Here is a 14,604-nt window from a genome sequence, read left to right as displayed (position 1 = left end):
TGGGAGTGAACAGCCTCTTGTCTCACTCAATAGGAACTTTATATGCTCCTTTAATCCTTCAGTCCGTATTGTCAGGGCTTCCCCCCTCCTCCTGTCTCTCCTTCCCACCGCAGGACTTTTGATGACCCCAGCTGTCTGAGGCAATACAAAGAAGCCCCTTAACAAACACCCTGTGATCTATACAGGCAATAAAGAGGCTCCCCTTGACAAGGATTTGCGGGCAGAATATATGCAAATGCTGGGAGGTGGGTGGGGAGGTGTGTCGCAGGAGCTACTGTGCAGCTTGGCACAGCTCCCGGCCTTGCGATGGGGTGAGCAGGGGATGTGGCACAGGTGAGGGAGGTGACACAAGCAGCAGCCAGCAGGAGAGGGCCCTGGTCATCCAGGCTGCACGTGAAGGCATCCAGGGACATGCAGAGGGGGCTCCCTGTGACACACAAGTACTTTGCTCCCTGCTGTCACAAGGGGTGAGGAAAGGGGGTCTTGGGTGGCAGTGGGGTGACTGAGAGCCTTGTGTGTGTCTGTCACAGCAGCATCTCTACAGCTCATGGATGCCTGCAGCATGGGTTCCTCTCACTATCACCCTTTTCTCCGTGTCCCTGTAGGCTCAGGACAAGTGGCAGTGCCAGCAGGCAGCTCTGTGTGTGCGTGTCTTTTGCCGGCTCACAAGGTATGAGAGATACAGGCAGCATCTCTCCTTGTCCATCGATGGTGATGCCACCTCCCCCCTCTATCATTCACCACCTCTCCGTGCTGGTCTTGAGGTTTTGTTCCCACTCCAGAGCCAGAGGGGTGAAACACTTGGCATGGCAGAGGCCGGGCAGCCCTGCAGTGAGGTGTGAAGCTCAAGAAGCAGCAACACTATGTCTTCACATCCATCAGCATGTGAAGGCCAGAAGTCCTTGCTGAGGCATGGGGTGGCAGCAGCCTGTGGACACGGGGCTGGGTGCGGGCACCGCGTGCTGCTCCTTGAGAGGCCACGGCCACCTCCTGAAGTCAGGAGGCCATGCTCCTTCCCACATTAGCACATGAATGGGGCCGGGGGTGGGGGGGGAGGCGGGAAGGGGGGCAAGCCCCCACTGTCCACTCAAGCAAACAATTTGGCTAGCAAATTGACATAATTACAAGGGACAGAGAGAAAAGAAAGGCAAGCCCCCTCCCCTGCGCTCCAGAGGGCCCGACCCCTGCCGAGTTACTTAGACCCTTTGTGAGACTCAATGCTAGGTACTGATTAGGGAACGTATGCCCTTTTCAAGGGCCCTAAGTGATTGGCTGCCTTAATCTGATTACAATTTACAGCACTCCTGAAGAAGGGGCTGGAGAGCCTTTCACACAGGCGTGGACGCACCAGGTCCAACACGCACACACTCACACCAGCACAAAGGTGCACGGATGGGCACTGCCACGATGTGGCCAGACAGCTGGCACGCGTCCCTACGGGTGTGGTGACGGGCACACGCACGTGCAGTGCCAGCATGCACCCGCAGATGTGCCAACGTCATTTGGCACGGGGTGCTCATTGTGCTAGGGAGTGTGTGCATGTGCTCAAAAAGTGTGCATGTGCTGGGTGTACGTGCATGTGAGACAGCACCCACACAGTTGCAGCGTGGGCATGGGGATGAGGGGCTTTGCATGCACTTTGGGCGTGCAGTGAGCCCACTCCAGCCTCAATCTGGGGTTACACTGTACACCCACACCTACATAGACACGCACACAAGCACAGACATAAGCACGTGTCCTCTTGCCACAGATGGGGATCCTTTGCAAGGATGTGGGGGTCCCCGCCAGTCTGCGCTGCCGTTCTCCAAAATCTTTGCAGCAGCTTGCGGGAGCGGGAGTGTGATCTAAGCCCACCACCTGCCTATTAAAAGCAGGATTAAATGGTGCTGTTCCCCCCCTTCCCACCCCCTTCCCTCTCTCTCTATCATCCCCTTGGGGAAACCACCATCTTTACATGAGATTTTCTCTCTCTTTTTTTTTTAACCTCTTTTCTGCTTCGTGCTCCATAGCTCCCAGGGGATTAGCAGCCAGGCTGGCCCTTCCAGCCTCCTTGAAGGAGGGTTGTTTCAGCCAGCCTCCCCATGGGAACCTGCCCCAGGACAGCTCTGGTCAATGCCTCCGGTGCTTCCCAGCCAATTTGTACCACCTAATCCCCATGGGTATCAACAGCTCCTTTCTCACACCTCCTCCTGCCTGCCAAAGCAGGCCAATCCTCCACTCCCCGTTGAGAAACCCTCTGTCCACCGCTGGGGCCGTGACCACACTTCAAACGCGCTGGTCCGACCGTGGCATTGTTCATCAGGGAATTAAAGCTGCAAGGCCGGCCCCAGAGAGTGATTTAGGTACTGAGACCAGACTGAGCCCCACGAGAGCACGGGCAATAAAACGCTTCACTGCCCAGGAGTCTGGGCAATTCAGGTGTCTTCCCACGAGGAGGAGGCAGAGCCCAGAGGACAAGGAATGGGGCTGGGGCTCCCATCCACATGAGCACATGGGGCAAGACTATGTCCCGGTGCTCAGAGATGTATGAGATGTGGGCTAACAGCCTTGCTAAAGCAATGAGGGCTGCTCAGTTTTTTGGTTACTGAATCCCATGTTTTTCTTCAAGCTGCTGGGAAGAGAGACCAGAGGCTCTGGAGCCAGATCTGGCAGCCTCCCCATAGTGGGACACAGCCTCCCCAACATGCGTGGGATGACATGGCCAAAATCTCGAAGCTCCTCATTTTCCTGTCCCTGAACTGGATCAAGGTGGAAAAAGTAAGCCAGCTGGACAGTCCAGAGCAGGAGCAAAACTACCCTGGCCAAAGCCTTTTGGGTTGTAGACAACAACATCAGCACCTGGAATGAGACAGGGAGATTTGTAGCTCAAGTCTATTACTTAGGGATGCTGAACTGCTATATTGAGGGACACCCGAAGCTCATCCCAAAGGGGGCACAGCCAAGGAACCAGGAATGCCCTGTTATAACAGCAATTTAGCTGAACTTCCTCTTAGACTACAAAGCCGTCTCCCTGCATCCTACGCTGCTGCTGTGCTGGTGATGATTCCTGTGGAGGATTTTAGGCCTTTTCCTTTTTTGCTACTCCTCTTTTTTTAACCAGTGAGGTTGTCTCAGGCTAAGCAAAGACAACCTTGGTTCAGAACAGAGCATCTCCTGTGCTTGGCTGTCCCCATCCCCTCGACATGGCGGGGGAACACAGTGTTTCGGCACCTCCTCCTCTGTCACAATGTTTTTCAGCTCCACCAAGCAAAGTGTCCAATTAGAGCAGAGCCTCTTGCTTCCATCTTTGCCGACATTTAATTAACATGCTGCTGCTGGCAGCCGCTGACAAATTCCAGAAACATGTTGTAAAGGGTTTTTGTCTTTACCCAGCATGGAAAATGAGGGTGTCATATCCCAAGGGGATGTGAATAGCTACTTTTGACTCCCCCCCTCAGGTGTGAGAATTACAGCTAGACACGGTGAAGAGACCTATCAGCCCTTCCACCTCCTTTTTTTTTTTTTTTTCTCTTTTCCTCTCCTGCTCCTCACATATCACGCTGGCAAACACACAGGTTTTAGGCCTGATTTTTACTCCTGTCTTTTTCAACTCTGGTTGAAATCTGATGTTTTTCCTGGCTGGAAGATAGCCCAGTTAAGAGATGGAGGCAGTGATCTGTCGTTGGGCTCTTCCCACCAGAATAGCACCATAAAGTGGAAAGAATGGTCCGATCATAGAATCATAGAATGGCTTGGGTTGGAAGGGACCTTAAAGATCACCCAGCTCCAACTCCCTGCCGTGGCTGCTTGCCCAAAAGACCAGGGTGCCCAGGGCACTGTCCAGGCTGGCCTTGAGCACCTCCAGTGATGGGGAACCCACAGCTTCTCTGGGCAGCCTGCGCCAGGGCCTCACCACCACCTGAGTACAGAATTTTTTGCTAACATCTAACCTAATTTTTCCCTCTTTTAGTTTAAAGCCATTTCCCCTTGTCCTATCACTATTAGATCGTGTAAAAAGTCAGTCCCCCTCCTGCTTCTAAGCACCCTTCAAGTACTGGAAGGCCGCAGTCACGTCTCCTCAGAGTTTTCTCCAAGCTGAACAAGCCTCTCAGCCTTTCTTCATAGGAGGGGTGCTCCTGCCCTCTGAGCATCCTTGTGCCCCTCCTCTGGACCTGCTCCAACAGCTCTACATCCTTCTTGTCCTGGGAGCCCCAGACTTGGACACAATACTCCAGATGGGGCCGTACAAGGGCAGAGCAGAGGGGGACAATCCCCTCCCTCTCCCTGCTGGCCACCTCTCTGTTGATATAGCCCAGGATACTGTCGGCCTTTCAGGCTGCAAGCACACACTGTGGGCTCATGTCCAGCTTTTCATCCACCAGGACCCTCAGGTCCTTCTCCGCAGGGCTGCTCTCAGTGGGTTCTTCTCCCAGTCTGTAGACATATCTAGGATTGCCTTGACCTAAGTGCAGCTCCCTGCACTTGGCCTTGTTGAACCTCATCAGGTTCTTGTGGCCCCACTGATGATACTGGAACAAATGGATGTAACAGTAGAAGAGGAAAGGGCCTTGCTGGCCTGCAGGTTACATGTGAACAAGCCTCACAAAGAGCTGATGGAGGTCTCAGTAAAGAAGTCAAGAGGAAATGATGGTGGGCAGCACAAGAATATGGTCTGATTTTATGTGGTTATGTGTGGAGCCAGGAGTTGGACTCAATGATCCATATGGGTCCCCTCCATTTCGGGGTATTCTGTGATTCTAAAAGCAGGCCTTGGGCAGCACTATAAGCGCAGGGGCAGCTCCCACACCCCACACCACTTACCCCAAATCACAGCCCAGGGGCTCAGCCCTAGCCTGCATGCCGTGCCCCACTGCCCTCTGCCTGCATCGGGGGCCTATACTATGAAAAAGAGCCACGCTTTTATTTTATTCACAAGAACTAATTACAAAAGTGAGCCACCGGAGAAGTGGATGTTTTCCTTCACCAGCTTTCCCCAGGAGTCTCTCTCCACACGGGCAGGGCGGTGCGGCTGAGGACGGCGGCCGCCATCTTCCCGCGCCGGGGGCAACCCCCGCTGAGGCGGTGGCAGCCCGGCAGCATGGCGGCTCAGGGCGAGGCGGCCTTGTCGGGGTTGTGCATGTGGTACGCGTCGCTCTCCTCGTCCTCGGGCACCTGCAGCACAGCGCGGCCCGCTCAGCTCCGCTGCCGGCCCTCATGCGGAGGGCGGCAGCGCCATCTTGTGCCGCCCGCCACCCCCGGGCCTCACCTCCCAGTAGATGTCATCCTCGAAGCAGTTCTCGTCGGCCGCATCGCCCCAGATGGGCAGCTTCAGGATGGCTCCTAGAGCAGGGCCGATCGGGGCTGGGTTTTGGGCCCTGTCTCCCACAAACTCCCACCCCACCTCCCTGCCAGCAGAAGTGGAGGCTGTGGTCTGATCCATACTATGGCTCATCTCTTGCAACACAAGCAGGAGGGACCCACCCAGCCAAGGCAGAAGTATGTGGATGTCTCCATTTCAGCTGCAGGCTTGACTCAGACCTTGCCTCTTCACACCCCTCCTCCCCCCTGGCTTACCCACAAGGGTTCCCCCAGCGAAAGCCATCAGCAGAGAAACCACAATGCCAGCTGCCTGGAACCCTCCTTGCATGCTGGGTGTCCGTGTCTTGTAGCTGCCAGTGAAGTCAAATGCCTTGATAAACCTGCATAGGTTGGAAGTTGTGAGAATTGCTTCGGGCAGGAGATCTTCCCCAGTCAGAGAAAGATTGTGCTGAGCCAGGGTAGAAGAGCTCTGTTGCCCTGAGCCCTTGAGGACTCCTCCCTAACCCCATCCACCTTCTGCAATGGACTAGGAGATTGCTGCAAGACATAAAACACTGCTCACTTCCTTCTTTTATGGTTCCTGGCAAGGTTTTACCTAGGAGGAGTCCAAAATACAAGCATTTATTTTGTATTTCAGAACTTCAGTCTTACCTGAGCCCCAGAACAATGCAGAGATAAAAGGAGGAGTGTTTCTGCATGCCCTGTGCCCCAGAATACTACCAAGGAGTAGAGCTATGATTCACTTTTTGAAGACAGCAGAAGTCAGTAAGCTCAACATAGTGCACCCCATGTGAAAGAGATAACAGTGAACACAGAGCAAATGCTATTAATTGCTTCTCTCTTCCAGCCCGAAGAACCCCAGAAACTCCCAGAAGAACTCTCGTGGAAGAGTTTCAAGCCGTCTTACCCTTCCTTTCCATATACATCCTCTGTAGCTGCAGCTGCAGTGATGGCTCCCACAATGCCCCCTATAAGGCCTGGCATGCCATGGAGGTTGTGGATGCCACATGTGTCCTGGATGTGCAACTTGGACTCCAAAATAGGCTGAAGGAAAGGGAGGTAGAGAGAAATCAGAGGAATGAGCATAGCCCTGGAAAGGATTAGTTCCTTCCATGGAGGACTGGGATAAGTAGAGAAAGAAGAGTGATATTATGTGTCCCATTCTAGAGCTAAGGACTTGTAGAAAAGTAGGTGAAATGAGCTCAGGGCAAAATAATAACTCTCCTTCACTCCCCTGTTAGGAGACTGAGCCTTACTTGGCATTTTGAGGTAGAAAATGGAGTCAGAAGTGCATCTCCATAAGGGACAGTGGAAAACAGGAACCCTCAAAGGGAAGTGAATCCATTCCTGGTCTTCTCAACAGAACCAGGGCTGCAGACCCCCAGAGCAGCACTCACCGTGAGGTAGACATACCCCACTGTGGACACAATGCCACAGATGAACCCAACAATGAGGGAGCCATATGGAGTCAACATCATCTCCGCGCTTGTGCCCACAGCCACACCACCAGCCAGCGTTGCATTCTGGATGTGGACCTGCAGGAATAAGCACCCTGTCTTGGCATCTCAGAGAAATCTCAATTGTTCAAAGCCAGTGCAAATGGTAAAGCAGGAGAATCAGCTCTGAAAATACTTCCAGAGGAAATATCAGGGCCCACTTTCCTGTTCATTGGTGAAAAACAAGAGGAGAAGAACAAGCAGCCTCTGTCTGTAGCACAGGCACACATAGACTCCCACTCTCCATACCACACACATTCTTTGCATCCACCAATCTGGGTGGGGAGTTGTGATGAGATGGAAATTGTCTCACCCATGTGTCACGCCAGCTCTGCTGTCACACACTGTGCACCCACACACATAACACGTACAAGTCAGCCCCCCGATTGCTCACAAGCTGCTGCACAGGCCCTGCTCAGCTTGCTGGGGAGTGCTGCCAAACATGGCTCTGCATCATGCCCATCAGTAGCTCTCCTGGGAGAGCATGTCCAGCCCTTGCTGTGCCTTCTGCCCATCACATGCAGGGAGGGCATGAGCGTGCACTGCGAAAACATCAGAATTCACTTCCCACCTGCTTTTTCAGTGCAGCCTGAGTTTCTGGCTGGAGGTTGTTTGCACCAACACGCTGTGAAACCCAGTGCAGCGAAGGACAAGTGTCACTCAATTCCTGGGCCCTTGGTCAATTTCAGTGCGAGTTCCTTGGGTAGTGTAGGGCTATCTGCTCCCAGCTTACCATGTCAAGCTTGCCTTTCTTCTGCAGCATGCTGGAGAAGGCCACTGTGGTGAGGACACAAGCAGCCAGGGAGCAGTATGTGTTAATGGCAGCCCGATGCTGGGCATCCCCATGTTCAGAAATAGCTGAGTTGAAACTGGGCCAGTACATCCACAGATACAGGGTACCTGGTGGGATGGGGAGGAGGGAGTAAGGAAGAAAAAGGGAAAAGAAAGAATACAGAGATTGGAAGAAAACCCTCTAAAGGAAGATGTTTCTGCAGAGCAAAGTTAAAACCCCTAGTCATAACGCCCCAGAGCTGTGCCCTCCATGATGGGATCAGCACCAGGAGGGGCTTGCAGCGAAGGGGAACCAAAATGCTGCCTTGTCTTCCCAGGCACCACCTCAGCCCAATCACTACTGAGGGGAACTGAGTACTTCTGAGGTGTTGAAAACTGGGATGCAGAGCTTCTTGGTCCCAGATCTGGGTTTTGGTCTGTTTTTTTTCCAGAGACCTGAGAGGGAGCAGCTCTCTGCAACTGAGTGGTACGCACATACCAATGCCACAGAGGCTGTGCCTGACTCACCGATCATAGCAAAGAGGTCGGAGTGGTACACAGAGCCTTCCTTGTCTTTACTCTGCTCCAGGTTGGGTCTGTACAGGATACGTGTCACGGTGAGGCCAAAGTAGGCTCCAAAGGTGTGAATGGTCATGGAGCCACCTGCGTCCTTAACCTGCAGCCATGGGAAAGCAGAGGTTCATTTCTGGAGTCATCGCTTATTCTGGAGATGAGATGTGGTCTACATCCTGCCCAGCATGTCTACCCATCTGGCTTTCCAGTCTGCACTCGGTCTTGGGGAGAAGGGTTCTGCCTAAAGCTTACGTGAAGCAGGTTGAGGAGGATGTACTCATTCACCGCAAAGAGTGTGACTTGAAACAAAGTCATGATGAGGAGCTGTATGGGGCTGGTTTTGCCCAGGATGGCCCCAAAGGCAACGCACACAGAACCCACGCAGAAATCAGCATTGATCAGGCTGGAAAAAGGGAAGGAAATTTGTGATTTTATAAGGAAATACTCTTCCATAATAACTCACCTTCACCCACACTGAGCTTTAAGAGATCCCACTGTAAGGCATATAGTCAGTTAGGAGCCAACCCCGGGTTTCTCATTGACTTTTCTCTCAACTTGACATGTTGTCCAGGTATGGAGCTTTCCTCCAAATTGTTTAAATAATGAGAATAAAGGATCTTATGTGTTCTTAACATTGGGGTCTGTGGTGCTCTGGTTGGGTACTAAGAGATGGCACTCATTTCTCATGTAACAGTACCACCATCATACAGGTACCTTTGGACTAAAAGGTGGAAAGCAAGTGGGGTTGTGCAGAAGGAAGACAACATTTTGGAGACTGTAGTTTGCACATAACACAGGGACAGGCACTGGCTCTCATCCCAGCTGTTCCACTGCCCAGTCAAAAAGTGGCATTCCAGGGCCCATATCTCTCCTTACTTTTCCACTCCAATAAGAATCTTCCCATTCTGGAAAGAGTGGAACCAGCCTTGCATCAGAAGAGCCCACTGGATCCCAAAGGCAGCAAGGAGGAAATTGAATCCCACGGCTCCGAATCCATAACGCTTGAGGAATGTCATGAGGAAGCCGAAGCCCACAAAGATCATCACGTGGACATCCTGGAAAGCTGTGCACAAGGAGGGAATCATCAGCTCTAGAGGGGAAGGCAGGGCTGTGAGTGTCATTTGAATTTGGCAGTGAAAGGAAACAACATCGGTGGCAGGAAGGAAAAAATTCAAGGAAAAATGCATGCATTTGTCTCATGTCGTCCCATTTCTAAATCTGAAAATGGCTCGGCTTTTGGAATCTGGCTTTTTGGTGAAAGGGCTTGCTTTTGAAAGCCAAATGTGTTTGTTACAAGCTATGTGCCAGAGAAAACCAGAGAATAATAGAGTGTACAAAAGAGAACTTTTTAGATAGTCTTTTTTTCCCCCGTTTATAAACAAAACAAAACAAACAAAAACCTCTGAAAACATCACATACAATGAACAGTACCAATTTTTGTTAAAACCACATGAATGGTCATTTTGGGTAAGCCTATGCCATATAGGGTCCTGGTGTTGGCTCAGAGCTAATGCTTAGGGAAAACACAAGAACAAGGGAAGTTTACAAATACGTTTTTATTTGCCACTGAAATCAGTGTCAAGATACCTTTGCTATGAGGATCCCACCTTGTGAGATTTTGAGTGCATAAACCAGAGGGAGACAGTTCTTCCAACAAGTGCTCATACCTGCTAACTGGAGCCCCTCAGATGCCCTTCCCTGGGGGAAACTATACCTGCATGAGCCTCTTGAGAGAAATTCTTGGTGCGATAAACCTGCTGTACTTTTAAATGCTAAACGTTTATTTCAGATAAGCATCACTTTGCAATTAAGTGAGCTGAAATGCGGCATAATTACAATCTGAACCACGCAGACCCTCACACTGGAGGCCACTCCAGTGAAAAGAGCAGGAGATGTAATAAGCTCAGGGCAGAGGAAATTCAGTGATTGAAGATCTGCTGTGCCCCTGACCCTGTGCTGGCCCTGAGGCACGCTGGCCATCCAGCAACCCTGGACCCACTTCTGTGGGGAAGGTGGGGCTGCACCCGCTGCCTCCACTATGCACTGGGTGAGGATTTGGGTATGTGCAATTGCAGGTTAATTTGCTTCCTTTCAAAAATGGCCCCACACCTATTAAATTACTCATGAGAGATGAAGAAGACAGGACCTGCAGGTGACCCTGCTCAGCAGAAGTCTCTTCATGTGGAACTCTCTGCACGTCCTAAGAAGTGGTCTTCATAACTCTAGTTTTAACCATGCAGTCACACACACTTTCCCTCTGCAGCTAAATTTTTTCTCATCACCTTTCTTCTCAAGCCTAAGCGGCACAATACACAGCTAGAATTATCTGCAGCCATTTGCATTATATATTTGTAATTTCATCCTGAAAGCAGAAATACACAGGTCAGAGTTAGGGCTGCAGACTGTGTGCCCTCTGAAAATACTGAGAATTTTCACTGTGTCTTACACCCTGTAGATGCCCAGGAGGAAAAGCAGGCTTTTCTTCAAACTGCACACAGCCTAAAGCATTTTTCTAAATCTTGCCTTTGTTTTCCCTTTGGAAGAATAATACTTGTGTTGCAGGCAGCCCAGGTGCTGCCATGCTCAAAAGGTTTTGTGACCTTGCTTTTGTGGGAAGGCAATTGCAGTCACTATCCAGAGGAGGTGTTTGGGCTTTAAGAATACTACCTGTACTGAAGGATCTCATTTCTTTTCCCTAGAGAGCAGATGATTCACTCACTATGGAGTATCAATGTGTGATTATAAATTAGACGAATGTGTCATGTTGCCTGGAGTTGAACTGGCAGCCCTGGCAATGGGCACCATTGACACGACCGCACAAACATCCCGCAGTAACTAATCATCTCAGGCTGTCACTGCTCACCCACTGCAACATCTTTGGACAGGTCCTACAGGCAGTAGCAGTCACAGACGTGACAACACAAGTGATCCTCGGGTGTTTAGCCATTGCATTCTCTTCTAAACAAAGCTGGATGGACATGGATCAGAATGCTCGGCTTCTACCATCTTACCATTTTCGTCTGTTTTTGCAGAGAGATTTTTCTGATTAGATAATGGAGGAAAAAAAAAAAGCTGATCTTCCTACATGTGAGCCCTTCCTCAGGTTTGAAACAAAAAAACTCAGCTAAACTGAGCTAAGCAGCCGCTCTGAGGCTAATTTAGCTGTGTGAATCCACTCAGCTGTTTAAGGGGGGATATTTGGCGCTTCAAAGTGGAGATGGGAGATGAGGACACTATAGGTGCAGTGTCCTGAGCTCCACCAGGCTCATTCTTGACCTCTCTGCTGCTCCCCCAGCCTATCAGAGATTACAGCAACACTGGGGCACCGCTGCTGCTTCACACTGACCAAAGTGGATACATCCATGGGCAGTCTGGAAGGAGAGCCCAGGGCAGCCATGGCTCACACTAACCAGGCCAGCTGAGCAGCAAGTTTCTGCAGGCATATCCTTCTCTGAACCAGTTAATCCTCAGGAGCTACAGGTTTCTATAGCTCCTTTGATTTAGCAGGTGTTTTTTAATGGAAATATTCAAAATAGATGCATGACTCAGGCCCATTGCTTCCTTGGAAACAATTGCCTAGAGAAGCAGCCTGTTCCCATCAGCTCACAAAGAAGATGACCAGCCCTAGAGATCAAAGCCAGCCAAGAGTACCACTTGGCCTGAAAGGCTTTGACCACCTGAGCGATCCCCATGGCTACAAGGCGTGGTGACCGAAGGACCATGGGAAGCTGGCAGGTTAGGAGGACTTTGGCATCAAAATGGCAGCAGCTAAAGGGTAATTTGCTCGTGAGGGGGAGGATGTAGGAAAAGAGGGAAGATGTCACAGGATCTCGACAGCCGTTCCTCCGTATGCATGAGGAAGCCGAGGGAGGGGCAGCAAGCCGAAACTTGCAGGGTGCTGGGAATGCGTCAGCCCTATTCCTGGAGAAAAGACGTCATGTGCTGGTGGCACCCTGTTGACAGACCCCCAGAGCACTGGAGGGCCACAAAGCTCTTCTCTCATATGATGGGGTACCCCAAAGCAGCTTCAAGGTGAAGCCCAGCTCCCCAGCAGTCACTGGAGACTTCACCTCTGACAGGTTCTGTCCCAAGACAGATTTAACCGGGAAAGACTAAAGAAGTACTTAGGAAGGGACTACTACCCTGAAACCTCCCTATCACCTCTTCCCCAAACCCTTGGGGCAACAAAACAGATGGGATAGAGTGGGATGGGATGGGATGGGATGGGATGGGATGGGATGGGATGGGATGGGATGGGATGGGATGGGATGGGATGGGATGGTGGCCAGCCAGCACTGGGACTGGGCTTCCTGAATACTCACAGGGGTATCGGAAGTAGAAATCATTCTCAATGTCACTGGTAAGGTTCATCTCATGCTTCTCTTCCTCCCAGTGCGCATCAGCTTCAGGGCCAAAGTGCACAAAGATACCGAAGAGGATGATCATTGCCACCTCCCAGAGGAGGCAGACGAGTGGGAGCCGCCAGCGCATGTAGGTGTTCTTTGCCATCCCCTGGTGCCTCGGCCGCTCCATCCGCAGGGATGCCTGGGGCCTCGGCACAGTGTGTCAGTCCACGTCCCCTGTGCCCTTGGCGGGTGACATATATATGTTGGGGAGCGCAAGGTGGGGCCCAGGGAGGTGCCTCCAGCAGGATCACATTTCAGACGCGGGAGGCTCCAGGCTTGCATTGTGCTCTCACCCTCCTTCCTCTCTGGGAGGAAGGACGGGGCTCCAGCAACTCTTTTCCCAGCAGCTCACAGCAGTAATGAGCCCTCCCTCCCTGGGACTCCTGGCTATGGAGCCTGGGTGTCCAGCCCCCTGCTCAGTCCTGCCCCACACCCCTTCCTATCCCCTTCCTGGAGCTGGGCCAGGCATCCTGACCTTGCCACCCTGGCAGCCTTCCTGCCTGCATCACATCCTATTCCTCTAACCTCTGGTCCAGCTCTGCAAATGCCCTTCCCCAATGCCAGTACCAAGGATGCCAAGACAGCCTGAGCCATTGGGCGCAGGTCCTGCTCTTTGTTGGTGGAAAGAAGTCTGTGTGACAGTCCCAAGAGAGAGAGGAAGATAGATGCTTCCAACCAAGAGTCAAGATCATGCACAGGCATGCAATGACTCTGCCAAAGCTGCCATATATCTACAGGGATATAGAACTGACACATCTCATCATTTCCTGGTGATTTAACCAGCTTGTCCTCTTGGCAAGACAAGGCAAGCTGGTGCTGCATGGACTAGGGCAGTGCCCTGAGTTGGTGCCAGAGAGGGGGCTAGAGACCTTGGCACTACAGCCCTCAGCTGCAGGCTTAACATCCCCTCCTCTGGCATAGTGCTTCCTTTAGTGTTATATTAAACACAACCTTCCTTTTTCCATGGTTTTGAACCATGTGTTCCTTCCCCAGGAGCCAAGTCCTTCAAATGGATTCCATCTCCTTCCTCTGCCTGCAGATCCGAGAGATGCCTGTCAGTCTTCCAGAGATTAAAGACTGCAGCCCAGGCAAGCTGCCCGAGTTTGCTGATGGCATCTAATTGTGGCCTGCGGGCTGAGCAAGCAGCACTGATTTCTGTGTTGATTAGGCAATAATTTGAGTTTGTCATTATTTCTTGTTTCCTTTCTTCTCAAACTGACAAATGGCAAAAAAAATGCTGGAGATGGTCCTGAAGAGACTGATGGCTATACAAAATCACTCTCAGATCTCATTTGAGCCCCATACAGGGCTTTGGAAAGAGCCTTGGAAATGCAGATCAGGTGCAAGGAGCACTTCTCTATGGCAGAACAAGCCAGCAATAGGCATGCCACATAGTGTCACCTGGGAGTAGGGCAGCAAGTAAGCCGTGATGCTGCCCAGCTGAGCTATCACTGGGACATTCACTGGGCATCCCAGTGAATGGTTTTCCATAGATAAACCAATTATCTATGGTTTCTGCAGAGCAGTTGCAGCTGTACACACCAAGACCTTCAGCCAGAAAGAAGCTGAACCCTAAGCAATACCAGAGTGCTGATTGCCAGAAGCACTGTTGATAGTTGAGTGTTCTCCTGACAGCCACGTGGCAGGACCAGGCTTCAAACCTGCTCTGCAGCAGCTCTTAGAAATCCTGACAAAGGAGACACAGGGGCACAAAGGAACATTTTACTACATAAGGGAACTTGCTATACCCTGGTAGTGTGGTCACCAGCAGTTACACTGCATGGTTACATTTCAGCAGAAGAAACCCACACTGCAAAGCTTTCCAGTCTGGGTTCTCACTGAATTGGCGATGTCTCCCAAAAAGCAATGTGCAAAGCCCTGTCCCTGCTGAGCCCACAAGGTCCTGCATGGGCCATCCCATGGCAGTAGCTCCATCCCTGCCTCCCTCCCCAGCCTCTGCAGGCAGAGCACAAAGGATAATAGCTTTTCCACTGGTCTGATAGTCTCACCTTGTTGCACTGCCTTGCATGGCCCCTTCTTATCAGCCTGCAGATCATCAC

The 14,604-nt window shown here is 51.5% G+C and overlaps 1 protein-coding gene across 1 annotated transcript; it reads right to left on the bottom strand.

The window, feature by feature from the left end:
• RHCG (Rh family C glycoprotein) lies at positions 4,276-14,234 on the bottom strand. The gene is made up of 10 exons (XM_021407741.1): positions 12,461-14,234; positions 9,015-9,201; positions 8,391-8,541; positions 8,094-8,241; positions 7,528-7,694; positions 6,696-6,833; positions 6,206-6,342; positions 5,554-5,678; positions 5,246-5,319; positions 4,276-5,151 (listed from the first exon to the last, which is right to left on the bottom strand). Exons 1-10 carry the CDS (start codon positions 12,669-12,671, stop codon positions 5,086-5,088), a joined length of 1,404 nt encoding a protein of 467 aa, XP_021263416.1. The 5' UTR covers positions 12,672-14,234; the 3' UTR covers positions 4,276-5,085.

The sequence above is a fragment of the Numida meleagris genome, chromosome 9, assembly GCF_002078875.1.
Source record: "Numida meleagris isolate 19003 breed g44 Domestic line chromosome 9, NumMel1.0, whole genome shotgun sequence".
Lineage (NCBI taxonomy): Eukaryota > Metazoa > Chordata > Aves > Galliformes > Numididae > Numida > Numida meleagris.
Note: the sequence above shows the minus strand (reverse complement) of the source record. Positions and strands in the feature narration are given on the sequence as shown.

Coding starts and splice junctions, on each gene's coding strand:
- RHCG (XM_021407741.1), bottom strand. CDS start 12,671: ATGGAGCGGCCGAGGCACCAGGGGATGGCAAAGAACACCTACATGCGC. Junction 6,343..6,695: donor TGGGGTATGTCTACCTCACG/GTGAGTGCTGCT, acceptor CCTTTCCTTCAG/CCTATTTTGGAGTCCAAGTT. Junction 5,152..5,245: donor AGGATGACATCTACTGGGAG/GTGAGGCCCGGG, acceptor GCTGTGCTGCAG/GTGCCCGAGGACGAGGAGAG.